Raw genomic sequence first — 21,346 nt, forward strand, 5'->3', positions numbered from 1 at the left:
ATGACCCCGATTTGAGCTAACCTGCATTGGCCCCCTGTTAGCTTAAGATGTGATTTCAAGGTTCTGTTGGTAGTATACCAAATCATGCATGGACTTGCTCCCTCATATCTTTCAGATTTCATCCCCCCCCCCCCCCCCCATGTTCCTGCTCCGAGCCTTCGCTCTGAAAATGCTGGTCATACTAGTGATCCCAAGAGCCAAGAAGAAATCCAAAGTTTCGAGAGCGTTCTCCATTTGGGTCCCAGAACCCTGTCCTCTGAGATCGGATCTGCAACCTCAGTGGAACTGTTTAAATCTAGGGCTTAAAACACACTTCTATTCTATAGCATATGAATAACCTAGATTTTATGTTGACAATATCTGTGTATTATCCGCCCTCATGACGGTTTTAGATCAGGGGATGCTGTCATAATAGTCTGGTATGTGCAGCCCTTTGAGACTCTTTGTTACAAATAAACATGATTTGACTCGGCTTTGAGTCTCTGTAGTTTTTTTCCTTTTTTTACTAAAAATACAGTGGCATGTAGTGGTCAAACAATACACACTGTCCCTTTAATTGGATCCCATTTTTTCGTCAAGCGATTTCCTCCAAAACAGTCTTTACCGTCCATTTGTCGTAAAAGCAAAAGCTCACAGGTATATTTCGGATCATTCGACGGTCGTTTGGTCTCCGCAAATGACAGAAAAGCAGAAATCAAGACACTCAACTCCGTCTTGAAAAGACAGTCGATGTTATTTTTATTTCAATGAGGAAATGAACAAGCGCTCCTCCGACGTCACGTTCAAACCGGAGCCGACGGCGCTCGCAAATAAATACTTTTCTTTCTTTCTCGGGAACACGAGAAGTCAAACGTAGAAACGAAAAGAAGACGAGACGGAGGCTCGCACGCGTCAGACGGTCTGACAAAAAGTAGAAAAGGGCAAGAAAGAAGTCCTCCTTTCTTAAAAATACACAATCGTACAAAAGACGTCTTTGTAAAATATCAGCTGGCATCGGGAAAGGAAACGTCCGTTTTTCCACGGGCGAGGTCCACGAATCCTTGCCGGGCGGTGACGGTCCTCCGCCCGGCAGGTGGCGCCGTGACCCCGTACTACACATCCAACACGATTAAAAAAACGCTTTCAAAAGGAGGGCCGTCGATTGGTGGGTCTTTTCGAGAAGACAGATACAAAAGGTGGTCCACGGCGAGCATCAGTAGCATGCGTGTTTGCCGATCTCATGCAAAAGGCCGCCTGGATTTTCCTTCATTTTTAATTACGGCGGGGGTCTTTTTCGACTGTCCCGCGACCCCCGCCACAGGCCCCGGAAGGCGGTCCTTTTCGGGATGGGAACGTAAACGGGAAGGTTGAAGAGTTTCGCTCTCCGCGGGAATTACCGGACTTTGACGTCGCTCGGAAATTCTGGAGATGACGGATTCTCGGCAGTCGTCCGACCCCCCCTGCACTCCCCCCTTATTTTGAACAATATCTCAAATATTTCTTCTCGATTCTTGAACTCGGAATTGGATTTTCTTGCAGGATTAAGAAACAAAAGAGTCTTCCCACTTTCTCCCACTGCCCTTGTCATAGAATCTCATGGAATAAATAATATTCCAAGAATTGGTCCAGCAATTCTAGGGCTGACAGATACCTTTCATTGAATAGAATGGTGTTCTGTGTTCTGAACCTCCCCCCAGATGAGTTTTTTTATACTATAGAAGGACTGCAGGTGGATCTGGTCTTCTTGCAGAATACAAAGCCAAAATTGGACGAAAGACCGGTTTCCGTGCGCTTGCTAACGCTAGCGTGCGACGAGACTCCGGACTACTATTTCCGTTCGATTGGCTTTCATTGCGTTTTGATTTATTAGAAATCGGGAAACTCCTTCGCAAATCCTTTCATCTTGATTTGCTTACAATCAAGAATGTCATTTCAGTTTTTAGATCCGCAAAGTCGATTTTTTTTAGGATGACGGGATCGTTTCTTCCTCGGCTTATTTGGACTATTATGCAAGGTTACGTCGTCGTCACCGTCGGCCGACGAGGCGGCTGCCGTTTGATTTTTCCAATGGAAGAGGTTTTGATCAAAAAGGGCTCAGGGGAAGACTTTTAGAACGTTTCGGAATATTCTCATCGAGGACTTTTGTCTATTTCTTTCTTGTTCTCCTTTCACCGACGTCTCCTCCCCCTTATTATTTTGAGATAAACAATTGGATCATGTACAGTTTTCTCCTCAAACTTCAGATTTCTTTTCTCCGAAACGATAAACTCATCGTTGAACAATCCTGTCCCCTGACCAAACAGTCTCTCCCTCAGCCCTTTAACGGTAACGCGATCGTGACACGTGCATCGGAGTAACTGGGTGGGGAGGGAAAACGGAGCATCCCGAGGTTCCTCATCCCTTCTTCAGGATGGAATTTTGCATAGTGGCCGAAGCCCGTTTGTCTGGGAAAGAGCCGGAGAGGACGAAGGGGGGGTCCCGGGAGGCGAAGGGGGTCCGGCGCTCCCGTCTCGGGCCGTGACCCGTCGAAGACCCTGTCCGGAAAAGGGCGAGAGGAGCCGAAGGGGGGGTCCCGGAAGGCGAAGGCGGTCCGGCGCTCCCGTCTCAGGCCATGATCTTGTGCGGGATCTCCACGGAAGCCTTGACGAAGACGCAGTTGTCCCGAACGTAGTTCCTCTTCTTGATCTCCTCGTGCGAGACGAACTTGGGGTAACCGAAGCCCAGCGCGCTCTCGTCCAGCGAGTTGCGGGCGGCGCCGGGTTTCTGGAAGTTCTTCCAGTTGGGGTCCGGGTTAAAGGTCTCGGTGATGTGCTGGGGCTTGGAGAGCGAGGGGTCGCTCTGGTCCAAAACGGAGAAGGTCACCTTGTAGGCGAAGGGCCACTCCAGCAGGTTGTCGTAATGGCCGGGCAGCACCCGGATGTAGACGGAGAGGTGGGACCCCTCCCCGCTCCCGTTCCCGTTGAGGAAGGCCGAGACCTGCAGCTTGTAACCGTGGCGATGCGTGTAAAAGGGCGGGCTGAAGAACTCGTGGTTGCTCCGCAGTTTGGCTTCTTGGAGTTTGCGCGAGTAGTCGGAGAGCTTCCAGATGAGGACGCCGTCGTGGCTGACGGAGAGCTCCTCCACTTCGCGCCGGAGGTCGGCCAGTTCCTGCCGCTGCCGGCCCACCAGGCTGCACATCATGCTCAGGTGAGATTTGCAGCTGTCCTCCAGGTGGCGCCCCACCGCCAGCTTGGGGCACTGAGGGAGAGGACGGGAATTTAGTAAGCGTTCCGTCCCGGTCGCCCGGTCCGGAGCCGCGGACTCCCCGGACTCTCGACCCGACCGCCCCGTTAAGCGGAGGAGCGCGACCCACCCTGTGCTTGCAGCCAGCGTCCTTAAAGGGGCAGAGGACCAGAGCGCTGCCGCAGTTGTCCTTGACGTGATTGGCCAGATCTTCTCGGGCGATGTTGGGGGTCCCGCACTGGTTGGGGCACTGCACGGGGAAACGAGGACACTGGTACTGGTGCTTCTGTAAACGCAGAGAGAGAGAGAAAAATGGCCGTCACCTTTCTCGGGTCAAAGTTCCGTTCGACGACAAAAACGAAAGAAATTGGTGCGGCTTCAGAAAAAAAAATCTGAAACTGAAAACTGAAACGAGAGTGGGGAAAAAGAAGCCGTTCTACCGTATTCAAATTTTGGATTTGACAAATGTTGGATTGGGAAAGCCATCTCAGATGTTGATTCTGAAAAATGTAGGACGCACAATTCCCCCCTTTTTAAAATCGATGACTACACGAAAAGTGGTTGATCCTGACAGGTACTGTGTTCCTTGCTTTTCCTCCTCTTACTCGTTTCTTCTTTTTTCCCCCTCTTTGCTCTGTACTTTCTTTTTGCATTTTTTGAATCATTTCCTACTTCCTTTATTCTTTTCCTCCATTTCTTTTTTTTTTTTTTCAGTTTCTCTTCTTTTCTCCTTTCTCTTACCGTTTTCTCTTCTTTTTTCCGTTTTCTTTTCTTAACCTTTTCTCCTTTTTTTCCTTTATTTCCTCTTATGACCATTCATGTTCAAAATGTATTTTCCCGCTTTCCTTCTTTTCAAAAGGCTGTGCGATAAACGAGAAGCAAAATCGAGAGGTTTGGTCAATTTGAGTGTGCGTAGTTTGTATTCCTTCTTGTGCTTAGTAGCACTTGTTTTCAATTGCACTACAGATGGAAGAGTACTGAATTGTCTTTTGTTTTTCTGTACAATAGTATAAAGTATTACAAAAATAATCAAATAGTCGTTTAATCCCTTATCGTTCCTGTAAAATTTGGTCTCAAATCCCAAACCAATGATCTTCTTGGAGAAGATGGAGGTTTTGCTCTCTTCTCAAACACTCAAAACATTTTGTCCCCGAGTGTTACTTACATCGAGTCGTCTGAGTTAAAACACTCGGAAATACAAGGTTTTTATACTCGCCTGAATTGTTTTTTTTTTTTTCAATTGAAAAAAAAAAGCTTCTATTATACACATTTTCTAAAGGTAGGTCTAGGCGTTTCCAAAAGTTCCTCCGACCTATCCTAATCTAGTCTTGTTATTTACATATTCTTTCTTTTTTTAACTATTCTATACAATTGCTTTGTATGATACACTACAGTATTTTTATTAGTCGATTCTTTTACATCTATTGTATTATTATTATTATTGAGAGTTCGTGTGTCAAATGATATCTTGTATGGATCATGTTTATGGTTTATACTGGCTGAATACAAATTCATACAAATACAACATTTGAAGACAAACACTTTGCAGCACTAAAAATTTTGGGGATTTTACTTTGGCCAAAATTTAGACATTGTGAAAGAGTTGTAAACGTTTGACTTCTCTTTCCAGGAGACCATCCACGATTGTCCACACTTGCGCGCAATAATGGTGGCAAAAATGAATCACGAGCGGCGTGGCGCACGTTTAATTTAGCGTATACTTGGCTTACCAATGCGTCAATCATCATTTGATCCGGTGACTTGTAAAGTGGGCTTAAACTATTTCCACAAACATGTGTATTTCTAACCAGATGCTATCTCGTTTCTCTGTTTCAAATATAGGTACCGCCCAATGGGGTGTTTCTTTCTTTCTCTGTTCTACTTAAATAAAATACAGTTTGAGGGGGGAAGGGCCACCAGAGTTAAGGAGCGCGGCCAAGGAAACGGGCGTGAGTTCCTCCTCTCCTGCCCCCCAAGACGAGCGCTCTACCTCCTGAGCTACTGTCCGATTTATTGAATGCAATGAAGATTTTTCACAGAGAGGGCTTAAAGTCGGTGGCGGGTCGCGCCGTTCCGAATGCGAATGTTTTGTTTTGTTCTATTGATAACAGAATTTTTGACGCAGGTGGAAGGCGATGTTTGGAGAACGGAGTCCTGATGACAAGGAAGCGCACGGGAATGTTTTGACCGGTCCAGACGAGGCGGAGGCCACGTGAGGAGGAGTCAGCACGCCCACGGGGGGTGGCCGATGCCCCGACGTGTCAAAAAGACGGAAGACGCAGAGAGACGGACGGGAGCGGAGACTGGAGATGAGACTCATTTGACAAAATTCGATGGAAATCACTTGAGAAATAATTTAGGAAAATAAATCTGCCCCCCCCTGTGAAAATGTCGGTCTCTTGTCAATATTTTTTTTTCCCTAAAATGAAGAAAAGAGCACGCATTGTTGGGAGAATAAAGTTTGTGTTGGGTTCACGGAGTCGGATAACTCATTCCAACAATTTGGTAAACGAAATCATCGGAAGCTACAGAACGCGGGCCCTCGTCGGCGAATGAGGGCCCGCGTTCGGGGTATCGGGGTATGGGAAGGCTACCTGTATGGTATCGAAGACAAACTCCTTGGCGCAGTACTTGCAGGGCTGGGTCCGTTTGGGGCACTCGGCCAGGCCGTGCTGAGCCAGGAGCCGGCGCATCATGCGGGCCCCGCATTTGTTCTCGCAGTAGACGCTTTCTTGGGGACAGGCTCCCTGGTGGTTCTGAGGAGGAACAAGGAATCAGAGGGCGCCCCCTGCTGGCAGCAGGCCACCCCTCCCCTCCCTCCGCTCACCTCGTAGGCCTCGCCGGTGAACTCGCTGCCGCAGAACTCGCATTTGACCTTGCGTTTGGGGCAGTCGTGCTGAAGGTGATCGGGAAGGTCGCGCCGCGTTAGCTTGAGCGCGCAGCGGTTGGGGCAGGGGATCACGTTGAAGGCACAGCTGGAGAAGTGGCCCTTGGGGGGCCGCACAAAGGACAAAAGACAAAACCTCAGACTTTACGGTACCCGCAAAGTTAAAGGGGCGCCGCGTTCCGTCGAAAAGCGGCGCTCGCTGGAGACCCGGGAGATACTTTTCTTTGTATTCCCGTTTTCGTTCTTTGACTCTTTTTCTGACGTCTTCATATTTCAAAACAAAACAAATGGTTTTCCCTTCTTTTTGTCTTTCTATGGGTAAAATTGTCAAGAGAACGCCGCTCATTTTCAGTCTCCGTATTTTGTCTTCTTACACTACGCACGGAAGCGACATCCGGCGGACAAATATAATACGCCGGCCCTTTAAGAACGACGGAACGTTTTTGTGGAAAAGCCCGTTTGGCCCCGACCCGACCCTAGCTTCCGAGGCCCCCGACTCCATTGACACCAGAGGTAAAAATGAGCCTTTTGGGTCCGATCCCTTTCTAATTGGACAAAATGTATTTGTGGGAATACCGAATTCCTAAAAATATATTTTTCGGGTCAAAGACTCAAAAAGAAAGATACATACATCAAAAGGTCTGGTGGCCCGCGGGCTAAATCCGGCCCACAAAAAGATTTCCTCGGTCCGCAGGATGATTTTGATACACTATTTCAGGGGTGTCAGTAACGAGAGTGAAGAAAAAACTGAGGAAGAGAAAAAGAAAGCGCAAGAGAGGAAGAAAGACGGAGAAAAAAGCGAGAGAAAAAGAAAGAGAAAGAAACGGACAAAAATCAAAAGAGAGACTGTGAGAGCAAGAAAAAGATGGGAAAACGGTAAGACAGAAAGAGTGAAAGTAAGAGATCGAAAGCAAAATAGAGAGAAATAAAGAGAAAATAGAAAGAGGAAGAGATGGAGAAAGAAAGGGATAAAGAGAGACAAAAAGAAAGGAAAAGATGAAAGGAAAAAAGACACGGAGAATAAGAGCATAATAAAGAAGAATGAGGGTGAGAGCAAAGAGAGAGAGAAAGAGATCGGAGAAAAGGGATAAAGGGAATAGAGAGACAATAAGGGGGAAAAGAGAAACAAGAGAAAGAGAGATAATAGAGAAGAACTAGACAATGAGAAAAAAAGGGAGAAAAGAGAGAAAGAGACAACAACTCTGAGCCTCACAATGAAGAATCGATGAGTTGTTGCGACCCTAGATTCAACCATTGTGGTAAAATGGGATAGATTTATTCTTACGGAAGCATCCGTTGAAAAGGCTGTGAGATGAAAAGATCATCAAGCTATCGATAACGTATTCAATTTGGCGATTAACCGATAAGGGCGTTTTAGGACCAATACCGATACTGATTATCGGTATCAAGAGGGGGTTGATATTCCTTTCCTGTAAAAGTTTCGAAATTGGCCTAAGAAATTTGTAATCATGCGAGAAGAAACAAAGAATATTTGTTATGAATTAACATTTTGATAGCTCCCAGAAACATTTTACAGTAAATTAGAATTTCACCACAACTATCATGACTAATCTTTGCAGTAACTCGTATAAGAAAAGATACATCAACAATTAAACAGCTCCCTGAAATTTTTCATGAAATACAATCCAGCCAAACTGACCTCACATAAACCAAAAAGGGCCTCGGAATTTCAACGGAGCTGACGAATTAAAACGTATGGGCGCTCCTGTTTTAGAGCCAGGTTGAGCAACCGGTGTTATGGTAAAAGCTCATCACTCCGCCTTCTGCTCGAGCCTGCTTTTTATCCTCACCCTTGATCACAAACACAGCGACTCACGTTATGATAAAAGCGAATTTATCAGTCTCCACCTGAGCGAGCTTCTTTCAAACTTACCAACCACATTTTTAACGCTAGCTCTTAATCCGACATGCGCTTTTCTACCACGGACCCTTTAAATTCTCAATATTTTTCCCTATTTAGCACTTTGTCTGATCCTACTAAAACAAAATTGTAATCCCCAACTTCCCACAATATGTGGATTAAATCTACCTTCAAACGTTTACATCTAGAAAAAAATGAGCTTCTCACTTCAGGATTCTGTGAAAATATTCTACGCAAGATGGTTAGGTTTTTTAAGACGATGTTCAAAAAAGGACTTTTCTGGATATCCCGGATTGATTCACTAGCCTGCCAACTGCTCCGTTGACTATCTGCTCTCTTTCGGTTTGACGAAAAACTTTTGCTTTTCTCTTTCCTTTCTTTTATTCGCTGCTGTTTGTCTATCGGGTTAGTTTCTTTTTTCTTTCCTTTATTTTAGAATGGCCTGGATGAGAAATTTCGATTGTTCAAGCGAACATATGTCTGAAAAACTGTCAAAATCAGCAGACTTGAATCAGAGGCATGCCAGGACACCGCTCTGTTATACTGGAGGGAGAGAGGGAGAGAAATGCTCGACTGTATCTGAGCACGAATCATCGGCTCGTATGAATAAAAATGCCGATACCGATATCTGCCAGGTGATGGAATTCCCCCCGCCCCCGAAGATCTGGGAATTCATCGTAAGCTTGCGTGGGGACGAAGAGGGGTGAATTTCTGCGGGGGGGCAAAGAAAGGGTTTCCAACCTGCAGCTGCTTCATTTGGCCGGTCCAGCGGCATCCCTCCTCGCTGTGGATGCAGCGGATGGCCAAGGCCAGGATCTGCTGCTCCAGTTCCGGGTCCGGGTAGATCTGAAGGCCAGAAAGAGAGGACACTCGGGCGCTTTAAAAGGCCACCACGAGAAGCAAACGTTTTTGGGGCCCTTTAGAATGCCATCGGGGGTCCTACCTTAGCGTAGTCCAAGGGCAGCTGGTCTTCGGGACACTTGAAGACGCCCTCACTGAAAAGAAAAACGGAAGCGCAGGATTCACAGAGGAACCACGCAATGAAAACATAACGATGTTTCCCCCACGCGGCCGTCGGAGCGAGACTAAGCCAATTGTCCTGCGTCGGGGTCAGCGTGTCAGCCCGCCGGCCGATTAGCCACGAAGAACTGCGCCGAGAACTTAAAGCTCTTAATGGAGGGCCGTCCCGCCGTCGAGAAGCAAATCGGCGTCTTCGCCGTGTCTGCGTAGGGTCGGAAAGCGCAAACTCATCGCAGAAACATCAGAATCTGTTTTTTTTCTAGTTTTGGGGAATCTTATTTCAACAAGGTACCCCAAAACAAGAAAGCCGGCGTGACTCCCCACTTACTGGCTGTCCTCAAATGAGTCGAACGTCGGCGCATATGGATTCGCTCCGTCAAAAACCGTCCGAGCATGTCAAATATTGACTCCAACACGCACCAAAATGCCCACAGATGAAAAAAAATCCGCCTAAAAGCATATCTGCATCATCGGAGGTTCTTTGCCGTAATCTGTTTGTTTTCCTCCAAAACTCTCCTTAATAGACAGACTTGTGAAATATGTTTGTTAGCCTCTGAATGACTGAATACGTATTCATATTGTTTGTGAGGCATCTGAAAAGCTTGGCTATTTACTATGTTTCAAAGCATATGTGTTCCCTGTTAAAAATGGATTTTCGTACGTGTTTTTTTTTTCCTTTTTTTTCAATTGATCACTTATTTCTTCCCTTTCATTTTCCTTTTTTTTCTTTCAGTTTGGTTTTTCTCCCTTTTGACGTTTTCTTTTCAGTTTTCCCCGTTTCCTTCATTTTCAAATGTTTCCATTCCTCCTTTCATGTTTTTTTATCCTTCACAAAAGGACGAGGCAAAAAAAAAGGAGAAACGTTGCACTTTGGTCACTGAGTTTGTATATCCCTTGTACTTTTTAGCACTCATCAGTTTCACGTAGTAGGTAAATATAACGCGCTGCCCCTTTAATCGGTAGCCATGCTCATGCCGCACGCCAGCGCTTTCCTGAAAGTGAAATGAGCCAGCGTTAGGGGGCACCTCAACGGTCTGCAGGGGGCGCCACCTCGGAGAGCCCTGCTCTAGTGCTGGCGTCTGGAAATTCTCTCCAGAGATTTTTCATTTCTCTCAACTGGACGAGTTTGTACGTCGCGGGGCCACAATACACAAAGGCAAGGATTGGCGAGGCACAGAGTAACCCCGTGAGGAGAAGCGCCTCCAAATCTCACGCCCGCCACCCAAAACGGAAGCCATTCATCGGACGTCTCCGCCCGCCCGCTTCGAACAAAACCGACAGGAAGTCCGATCGGACCCAAAAGGGCGGCGGGTGGGGGGCGGGGCTCCGATCCACGCCACCTGCGGGCACTGAGGGCCTTTCAGCGAGTGCAGGTGGCCCCCGGGGCCCCCGCCTGCATCTCACGCTTTGATTTTCTTACCACGGGACGAGCGAGGGCGTCAGCGAGCCACTCCCGCTGAAAACCGAGAAAACCAAAGCCGTCCGATCGGAAGGCTCGCTGGATATTCAAAGCCAGGTTCTTAGCACTCGGCATATGGAGGAAGTCGGCGCTTCCGGAACGATAGGCATTTTATCCACGCGTCAAGGGACGGCGTGTCAAAGATGAGGCCCGCGGGCCCGAACGAGCGCGCCGTAGCGTTGCGTCACGATCATAGCAATACTACACTCGAGATACTTTCAAAATTGGTCCGAAATAATAAAACGATACTACTACGGAACTACTTCCAAAAAACTTCTACAAAATACAAGCAAACATCCCACCTCCACAGCAATATTGAAAATATCCCCAAGGAAATACTTATTACCCATGAAACGGATGACCTGGAGCTACAACTCGTGGGAACCGCTCCATTCAGATAGGATTGACGGCGGAAACCCGGCTGAAATCGCGATGAACCCGCGCTAGCAGCCACCTCGCCAGCCAACCTCTAAATTGCTTTTGTACACTGAGAGGTGGCGCTCTCTAATTTTGTCTACTGACAATAAAGAGCATTTATTCTACTGCGATTCTGTTATTTTTTGGGGGGAGATCTGTCGCTGTTATTTTGCAACTGTAATATAATCTCGGTCAGTAACGATGTCATCTGGAGCGACGAGGTTTTTCCATCGACGGAGGCCTCAAAAAGCAGACAGCTAGCATGACAAAGCTCCCCAGGAGAGGGTGCCGTTTTTTTAAGGTTAAAGCTTATCACTGTCGTTGGATTATTACCCCAAAAAATAAAATACACTTTTCTTTTGATATGGGAAATCCCATCGAAATTGCAATACCGAATTGGAGTTTTTTCCCCTACTGGAAGCTTCTGAATATTACACGCTGTCCCTTGAAGGCAGGAGTGTCAATCTCCTTTGAGTTTGGGGGATGCACGGGGGCGGGACGAGTAGATTAAAGAAACAAAGAAGAACATAGAAAATAGGAAAGAGAAAAAAAACATTGAGAAAAGGAGAGAGAACAGAGAAAGAGAGACAACAAAAGAGAGAAGAAGGAAGAAAAAAATAAGAGCAAGACAGAATGAAAAATATACATAGAGAGAGAGAGAGAGAGAGAGAGAGAGAGCGAGAGAGCGATGGTGAAAGAAAGAAAAGATAGAAGGATAGCGAGGTAAAGAAAGTCAGAAGAGTGAAAAAATGAGAGGAAAAAAAGGAGAGAGAGAGAGAGAGAAAAAGAAAGAAATGAAATATAGCTCCAGTTGCTTTGCGAGCGGTGCCCGACTTTGTCAACGTCCAGCGGCCGTTTTTTTTCTTGTGCTTCTCTGGGCGTTGTCCCAATTTGGCCGGCGGGCCGCATCTTCGACACCCCTTCTCTTTTCGACTCGGCCACAGATGGAAAGACGAACGGAAAGAGGAAGGGAGGGAAGGAGGAAGGAGGAGCCACAATGTGCCAACGAAAAGCCAAACAAGAGCATCTGTGTTGGGGCTTTTGCCCGCTGCGGGAAAGGGGGGGGCAGGACCGGGGGTCCGTCCGGAGGGGGACACCTGGACACACACACTCGCCAATGTCCGTCCACAGAGGCACACTGAAGACGCATTCACTACCGTCCTTCAAAAAGACATTTGCTTCTTCCTCAAACAGACTATCAATAAAGTGCGGCGTCCCCCAGGGATCCCTTTTGAGACCGCACCCTTTGACATCGGAGATTCATTTGAAAACATGTCTTTTGACAATTTGGGCTTTCTTTCTCTTTTTGTTGTCGGCAACGGTGAAAAAATATACATATGCCGTAGTACAAAAAATATATATTGGGTTTTTTCAAACGGCTGCTGCTAAATGTCATCGCACCACGGTTACAACGCACGACGCTTTTTCATTGCGGTACTTTTAAGGCCAGTTTTTCGAAGCACTATGTTGTCATCGTCTCTTCTCGGATGCCTATTCATCTTCTATTTTTTTCCTCTTCAAAGTCCTTAGATCGCACATTTTACCCCGGAGTGCCGTGTCTAATCTCCTCTCTCTTGTGATCGAAAAAACGGATCCTGATTCTAATGACATGTTTCAGTTCATCTTAAAAAGTACACGTGTAATCGTTGACCGCTCGATAACGCCGTTTTGTCCGATGCCGACAATAACCGGTGCCGAGAGCACAGGGTAGCAGTAAGATGCCAGAACGAGGCGGCGGTGACGAAGATGTAAGGAAAGGCAATTTATGAAAAATATTGAACATTGGGGTAATGTATTTTTGAATAGTCTTTAAATCAATGAAGGTTTTTGTTGTGAGACTAGGAGGCAGGAAATATGACGCGCTGTCCCTTTAAATATGAAGGGAAGAAAACAAGATCATCGTGAGATCAAATTAGAACAGAAAGAGTGAAAAATGAAAGTGCTCGGAATAGTACTCAATGAAACATTAAAGCTTGGATGCAACAAAAAATAGATGGCTGGAAATATTTTGATCAATCCATCCATCCATTATCTGCACTGCTTATCCTCAGTAGGGTCACGGGGGAGCTGGAGCCCATCCCAGCTATCTTCGGGCAGTGGGCAGGGGACATCCTCAACTGAGACAGACAATTCACTCGTTCATTCACAGCTAGAAACAAATTGGACCGGGCAATTAACATGACATGTGGGAGGAAACCGGAGTGCCTGGAGAAAATCCACGCAAGCACAGGGAGAACATGCAAACTCCACACAGCCGGTTCGATCTTATGACCTAACCACTGCGCCGCCGTGCTGCCCAAATATTTGGATACTGTGGCTAAAAAAATTAAAATCGATATCCATTATCCCTCGTTGATATTGCCTCATGGATATATTGGGAACATGTATCCCTCAAGCTCAAATTTTTTACTCTATGAAGAAGGGAATCGGAAAACAAATATGGAATTTGAGTGTGATGATGTCATTTCAAATGGTGCGAATAATGTAGATAGATCTCTAGAAAGATAGATGTCTGGATGTCTAGATAGATTATTCATCTCCGTAGGGAAATTCACACTTCCAGCATTATCCTTGTGTTAAATATAAACAGATGAACAGGATGGCCCTGGGGTGCTGTGTTGTCGTTTAGCAACAGCGGAGTGGATGACGTCAAACCCTAGGCCAAAATTTGACTGTTTTCTTTTTCATGCTAAAACGCAATTCAGTCTTTACAGGGAGTGCAGAATTATTAGGCAAGTTGTATTTTTGAGGATTAATTTTATTATTGAACAACAAGCATGTTCTTAATGAACCCAAAAGTCTCATTAATATCAAAGCTGAATATTTTGGAAGTTGGAGTGGGGCTTTTTTAGTTTTAGCTATTTTAGGAGGATATCTGTGTGTGCAGGTGACTATTACTCTGCATAATTATTAGGCAACTTAACAAAAAACAAATGTATACCCATTTCAATTATTTATTTTCATCAGGGAAACCAATATAACAGCTCAACATTCACAAATATACATTTCTGACATTCAAAAACAAAACAAAAACAAATCAGTGACCAACATAGCCACCTTTCTTTGCAAGGACACTCAAAAGCCTGCCATCCATGGATTCTGTCAGTGCTTTGATCTGTTCACGATCAACATTGCGTGCAGCAGCAACCACAGCCTCCCAGACACTGTTCAGAGAGGTGTACTGTTTTCCCTCCTTGTAAATCTCACATTTGATGAGGGACCACAGGTTCTCTATGGGGTTCAGATCAGGTGAACAAGGAGGCCATGTCATTAGTTTTTCTTCTTTTAGACCCTTTCTTGCCAGCCACGCTGTGGAGTACTTGGATGCGTGTGATGGAGCGTTGTCCTGCATGAAAATCATGTTTTTCTTGAAGGATGCGGACTTCTTCCTGTACCACTGCTTGAAGAAGGTGTCTTCCAGAAACTGGCAGTAGGACTGGGAGTTGAGCTTGAGTCCATCCTCAACCCGAAAAGGCCCCACAAGCTCATCTTTGATGATACCAGCCCATACCAGTACCCCACCTCCACCTTGCTGGCGTCTGAGGCGAACTGGAGCTCTCTGCCCTTTACCGATCCAGCCACGGGCCCATCCATCTGGCCCATCAAGACTCACTCTCATTTCATCAGTCCATAAAACCTTAGAAAAATCCGTCTTGAGATTTTTCTTGGCCCAGTCTTGACGTTTCAGCTTGTGTGTCTTGTTCAGTGGTGGTCATTTTTCAGCCTTTCTTACCTTGGCCATGTCTCTGAGTATTGCACACCTTGTGCTTTTGGGCACTCCAGTGATGTTGCAGCTCTGAAATATGGCAAAACTGGTGGCAAGTAGCATCTTGGCAGCTGTACGCTTGACTTTTCTCAGTTCACGGGCAGTTATTTTGCGCCTTGGTTTTTCTACACGCTTCTTGCGACCCTGTTGACTATTTTGAATGTAACGCTTGATTGTTCGATGATCACTCTTCAGAAGCTCGGCAATTTTAAGAGTGCTGCATCCCTCTGCAAGATATCTCACTATTTTTGACTTTTCAGAGCCTGTCAAGTCCCTCTTCTGACCCATTTTGCCAAAGGAAAGGAAGTTGCCTAATAATTATGCACACCTGATATAGGGTGTTGATGTCATTAGACCACGCCCCTTCTCATTACAGAGATGCACATCACCTGATATGCTTAATTGGTAGTAGGCTTTCGAGCCTATACAGCTTGGAGTAAGACAACATGCATAAAGAGGATGATGTGGTCAAAATACTCATTTGCCTAATAATTCTGCACTCCCTGTATAGTCGGCAAAATCCTTTTCTAATGTAATTTACATAAAAGATATTTGTATTCAGAGTGGAATCTCTCCTGAGGGGGCCGCCAGAGTTTTCAGGGATTTCGCTGCCGAGCCGCGCTCTCGGCACCGCTTTTCCTTCACGTCGGACAACAGCGCCATCCGGTGGTCGAATGCGACACACCGGGGCTTTAACGTCGATTTGCGATCGAACGTAACCGAGGGAAAATATAATCGCTGGTGGAATTGTTGGCAAAAGGGGGAAGGGAGGGACAAAAGCTGCCTTCAACCTCGACGGTGGGAAGCGGCTCAACTCCAGTCGGAGTCACCAATTTAGAAAGAAAGAGGAAGAAAAAGAGACGGATTGACACACGGGCGAGCGCGCTTCGGCACCGGGCGTCGGCCACGAGCGCTCGCCACCGGCCCCGGTTCCGCTTTTGCGTCCCGGTTTTCTGACAGCTCGTCACAAAGTCGACGTCGACTCGGCTCGACTTCCTCTTTAGCAGGCGAGCGCGTCGTGGCCGCTCCCCCCGGCCTCTCTCGCAGGAAGACAGAGAGAGCGCTCGTTCGCTCGCTTTTGTTTGGAAAAGCAAACCGGTCGGTCCGAAGCCTCGTCCGCCCCCCCCTCCCCCGCACAACTCACAAAAGACACTATTTTTAGGAGTCGCAAGAAAAACAAATCAAAGAGAAGAGACACACTCTTCTTCTAACAAGCCATCTTTGGATTTTTCCACAGACAAATTCAAGCACTTTTCAAGCACCTTTAAGGGACAATTTTTCCATTTCTCCAGTACCTTCAAAAACACAGGTGTCAAGCAGGCGGCCCGGATTGGATCCGGCCCGCAAGACAACACTCAGAGAAGCGCAAGAGAAAAACGAGCTGCAGGTTGAAATAGGTCCACTTGATGTTGCCAAAGCCAGGTGCCTCCAACAAAGACACTGCACTTGTATTTATTTCTCTCTCTCTCTTTCTTTTCCACCCCTTTTCTCCCACTCTTTGTTCTTGTCTCTTTCACTCTCTGTGTCTCTCTTTTTCTCTTCCTTTGTTGCTCTTGGTCTCTTTCTCTCTCTGCGTCTTTTAATATCTTTTGCTCCAACTTCCTTTTTTCCTTTTCTCTCTTCCTACCCTTTGCACTTTCTTTCCTCTTTTCTCTCCTTCTCTTTCTATTTCTTTTTGGATTTCTTTCTTCCTCTCCCTTTGTTTTCCCCCTCTCTCACATCTTTTTATCTTTTGTTTCTCACGCTCTCTCCCTCTCTCTCTTTTTCTTTCTTTGTCAGGCACTCTCTCCTTTTGCCTCCCTCTTTCTCTTATTTCTTTATCTCTCTTTTTCTTTCTCTTGAATCTCCTCGTCCGGCCCCTGACAGAATGTTGGTTCTATCGCGTGGGCCCTGAATTCAAATGACTTTGACACCCTGTTCTAAAATATCCAGAGCCGATCAAAAGACCATTTTTTTTGTCGGCTTCGACAAACAAAATAAAGTGGCTCTCTTGCTGCTAGCACATGCTTTGCATCAGGATCTTTTTGTGTCAAGGGGCTGCTGCCATAAACTGACATGAATTCTGCCATTCTGTTACAACAATTCGCGATGTCACACGGGCTACAAAGATGGAAAGGATTCTAAAGGTGTCGGGGAATAATGGATTTCAAAAAGAAAGTAAGTATTGTATGTGTAGAGAACAGAAAAATGAGCCAAATTTTGGACTCATTTTGACATTGATCGCTTCGAAGCAGAGTATATTCATTCTTTCAATCTTTTTCTCATTTTTCATTTTTGCGCCTGTTTATCCAAAATGAGCCGGGTCGTCTCAGTGAGTCTTGTTTTCTAAATAGAGCTGTCCTCTTGGGTGTGACCGATAGGGGGCAATGAGGCTTCGCGACAACACCGTAATGAGAGCGTCATTTTCACGCACTGTTTTTTCAAGGAATTGCGTCAGACTGCTAAGAAACATGGCAACATTTTCAAGCACTTCACCCCAAATTCCAGCATTTTCTTGGAAGAAAACTGTAATAAGTGGAGATGGGCGATAGGGACCCTTTTGAAACCAATGAATTGCGATCTTTCAGATTCAACGGAATTTTCCGTATGAAAAGAAAAGTGCATTCTCTGAGCTTGTTCTTCTTTATGACGCAGTGACATGCTTTAACCTTTAGAAAACGGCGCTCTCTTCTGGGGAGCCCTAGTAGTGCAAAACATGGCGAGATAGATAGAGTCCGGCCTCCGATCGGCCGGTGCCGTTAAAACAAAAACCGACGAGCCAAACACTCGGTGGCTCAAAATTCCAAAGAGAAAACAAACACGGAAGAGTGGCTAGAAATCCTTGACCAAAAAGCAGTGTCTTGCGATGACACATAGCCATATCTGTTGGATTTGGGTTCTTTGTGGAGCCTTAGCTAGCGATCCCGGGAATTTGGATATCCATCCAATCCAAGTAGACACATCCATACCCTAATAACGACAAACACTAAAAACTTTCCTTTTTTGATTCAATCACTATCGCGAATAGAGGTGGGACAGAAAATTCATGTGTATGTATATAGCAATTTGATTTTGGGCCATTTTTGATTCCCCGGAATCCATTTTTTGTGAAAAGGGAAGCGGGGATGCCGCCGATACCACATATCGATCTAACGGCGAATATTTCTCACGCGTGCGATCGACGTCTTTCTTGTTTTTGCCCTTTGCCACGTCGAGGAAACAAAGGACATGGGCGCTCCTTTTCCTTTCCAAACCCCGAACCGCTTCAGTATTTGACCCATTCTGGCTCGACGGCGGTACCTCGTCTTCCGACGTCTCGACACACAAAAGATTTTGATTACAAAGTATCCGAAGGGGAAACTATCGCCTCGCGTTACAAACGTGTTTCAGCATACAAACTCGGAACGCCGCTCCCAGAATTCGACCCGGCAACCGGTGCCTATGCGTGAACCCCTGCGTGCTTTTCGTGTCTCCTTCCTGCTCTGTCGACTGGACCATTGAGAGACACGCAGAAGAGTGGCCGAGGAGAGAAGAAGAGGAAGAGACTTTTTCTGACGGCGACAGCGAAAGGAGCTAAGACGCGAAGGGATAGCATGACACGGTCCATCGCTCGATGACGTCCGGAGACGTGCCGAACGAGATCGAGAAACCGGGCCAAAGCGTTTGAAGTTTACAGCTTCGTATTTTACTTGACGTCAAGTAAACGGAGCTTGAGCTGCGCGATCGGAAGGAAGGACAAAAAAAAAAAGAGAGATAAATTGAGAGAAAAGAAGCAAAAAAGGAAGGGAAAGCGTGGAGTAAAGAGAGGAATGAATAAAGCAAGCGAGAAAAAGGAGGAAGGAGTGAAGGAAAAGGTAAGAGAGAAAAAGCGTGAAGGAAGAAAGAAAGGCCGGCAGGGAGTATAAACGTGAACGGTCTGCGTTTCTATTGCGCTTTACAATAGCGCAACGAACTGCTATCAGGGGCATCAGGGATTCAGTGTCTTGCCCGAAGACACTCCCACATATAACACGGAGGAGCCGGGAATCAAACCCGAGACCTATTGATCCCAAGACGAGCGCTTCACCTTCTAAGCTACTGCCGTCCTCATTTGCAGTATTTGGTGACATGTTAACAATGCAACTCTGCTTGCACCTGGTTTTGAAACCATGATCTACAACAGTGATGATGATCAAAACCAACTTGTTTTCTTTGATTCCAAAACAGGTTTTCATCATGGTGCTTTCTAAGGTCTGCAGACCTGTCTTGAAAAAAGCTCACCGGTGCTGAGTCATTGTGATTTTCTAGTAGAATGATTTTTTTAGCGGTTGACTACTAACCTGATTTCTAATAATTGACCTGATAATAACATAGTAATAAGATGATAATGCATCTGATACTGAGAGCCCTTTGCCTTGGAAAAGCTCTTCTAGGATGAAAATGGTGAAAGTAAGAAATATAGTGTTCAAAAACAGTCCAAATGCCAACCCGAACCCCAAAAAAGACGAGGGAGAATTTATCCGAGCGCCATTTACAATTTCAAATACTCGCTAGCGCAACAAAAGGAGATGGACAGAAGATCAGCGAGTAGAATATTTTGGATTTACATACCTGGCCTATAAAAGTAACAAAGTGAAATCGAATGTACCGAAGTATTCGCTTTTGTTTAGGGATCAAGTACAGCTCTTTGGTTGAATTTGGTCTTAAAATCTAGGTTACGGCCCTCACTTTGAAAAAAAATGGCCTTCTCGGCTCTTTGAGAGAAAAAGCTTCTAAACGATGGCTTATTTTTGATGTTTGTTTTTGATTTTTTCCATTCAAATTGAAAACTTTTAGACTTTTTCAAGACGGCCACCAGTGGAATGGAAGACGACTCTCGTCCCTTTTCTAGAATTGGAGGGAGGCGGGCGCCGAATGGTGACAGACTCTGGAAAATCTGGATTTTCTGAGCGAACGCGTCTCATAAAGCGGAAACGTTATTTTACGACGCGAGGTTCCATATTTTTGTTTGTTTGATTTACGGTTATTATTTCTGTCACGCAGAGAATTCAGTGAAAAAGGAAGACCAGTCAAAAGACAAAATGTGGTTAGCCCTCTTGTGAGAGGTCCCTGGTTGAAGACCGGCTGGAAACATAGGTTGGCCTGGAGAGGGATGGCTGTACTCGCCCAAGACACACCGCAGGAACCCACTGCCTGTTGAAGCGATACAACCCACCGAGCCAGCGGACCAAAAGGGAAGACCTTTTCAATGCGGTGATCAAATTGGAGACTTTGGGGGGACTCTGGCAAACGGTGCATTCAATCGGACGAGTGCTACAAATTCCCGAGACTATGCAAAAAAAAACAAGACGACCTTTCAAACGAGTCGGCGCATGCGCGAGCCGTGTTTATCCCCGATTCGAAAAGGGCCAAAGGTTCGAATCGAGAAGGCTTCGCCATCGTCAAGCAAACAAAACAAAAGGTGAGCAGGCCCCGCCCCCCTCAGGACTCCATTTCCTCCCCCCTGCCCCCCCCCCCCCCTCTCCGCTATCTGGAGCGAAACCGAGTCCCGGTATCGATACGCGGGGCCTACCTGAGAAATTCTTGCAGGCAGGTGTCGCAGAAGCGATGGCCGCAGGTCGACACCTGGACGGGTTCGCGCATGGCCTTGCTGCAGAGCGGGCACTGGAAGCGCCGTTTGGGCTTCTCCAGGAACTTGTAGTCGAAGCCGGGCATGGCGGGCCGAGAGGATCGGGCTCGGGGTTCGGTTGCGGGATCCGGCCTGCTCTTTTCTCTCTCTCTCTCTCTCTCTCTCTCTCCCCCCGGCGCTCGTCTGGGCTCCTTTGGCGTGCGGCCCGCGCGCCGCGGCCTCGCGCGACGCCCCGAAACCGGGAATCGGAAAAGGAAGGAGGCCAAAACAAAAGCCGAACCCCGAAAGGTTCGAAAGAGAGGCGGAAAAACGGAGCTCGGCTGGCAGGCGACTGAAGCGGAACCCCGACCCGCAAAGGCTTGAGGTGGCTGCAGGCCCCGCCCACTCCTCTTCGGACCCGCCCCCTCCTCATCAACCCCGCCCACTCGAGGAGCGACCGTCTCGTGACGGCGATCGCGGCTCTCTCCGGAGAAGCGGCTTATTGGGCTCGGCTCCCGAACGGCTTTCCCCATGACTCCATTTGCTCGCCTATACTTTATTCCGCGTGACTTTAAAAAAGGGGGAATAAAGACAAATAAAAACCCTAACGACGAAGAAGAAAACATGAGAAAAAGAGAGAAAAAAGAAGAAAAAATGAAAGAGAAGAAGGCAGAAGAAATAAAAAAAAGTAGGATAAGGTTAAGAAAAACAAAACCAAGGAACAAATTAAAGCTAAATCATGAAACAAAAAGAGAGAAAAAAAATCGGAAAAAAACTTAAAAACGAGGGAGTGAAAAAACAAGAAAGAAAAAATAAGTCAAAAACTAGGGAAAAAAGAAAACAGGAAAAAAAGGAAATGAGAAGTAACAAAAACAAGAAAAGAAAAGGAGACAAAAAAATCAGGAAAAAAATAAAATGTGAGGGGAAAGTAACTCAGTAGCCTAGATGGTAGTGTGCCGGCTTTGAGACTGGGAGGTCGCTGGTTCGCGCCTCGACCGAGACATACCTAATTGGTATAATGGCGGCGCCCTCTGTTGGCTGCGGCTGCATCGACTCGCTACAACGGGTCAGGTGTATCGACATTTCGTTCTCTGTACATTGTTACAAAGAATGACAATACAAAGGAAATTATTATTATTATTATTATT

General features: G+C 46.3%; 1 protein-coding gene across 1 annotated transcript; it reads right to left on the reverse strand.

Annotated features, from left to right (window-relative positions):
* Positions 1–714: 714 nt before the first annotated feature.
* Positions 715–20,611, reverse strand: traf4a (tnf receptor-associated factor 4a). The gene is made up of 7 exons (XM_088345965.1): positions 20,163–20,611; positions 8,914–8,965; positions 8,712–8,816; positions 6,029–6,190; positions 5,796–5,957; positions 3,332–3,487; positions 715–3,216 (listed from the first exon to the last, which is right to left on the reverse strand). The coding sequence occupies exons 1-7, from the start codon at positions 20,303–20,305 to the stop codon at positions 2,584–2,586; spliced, it is 1,413 nt and encodes a 470-aa protein (XP_088202091.1). The 5' UTR covers positions 20,306–20,611; the 3' UTR covers positions 715–2,583.
* Between the last annotated feature and the right edge of the window lie 735 nt (positions 20,612–21,346).

Source organism: Urocampus carinirostris, chromosome 10, assembly GCF_059441175.1.
Source record: "Urocampus carinirostris isolate Australia breed hairy pipefish chromosome 10, RoL_Ucar_1.0, whole genome shotgun sequence".
NCBI lineage: Eukaryota > Metazoa > Chordata > Actinopteri > Syngnathiformes > Syngnathidae > Urocampus > Urocampus carinirostris.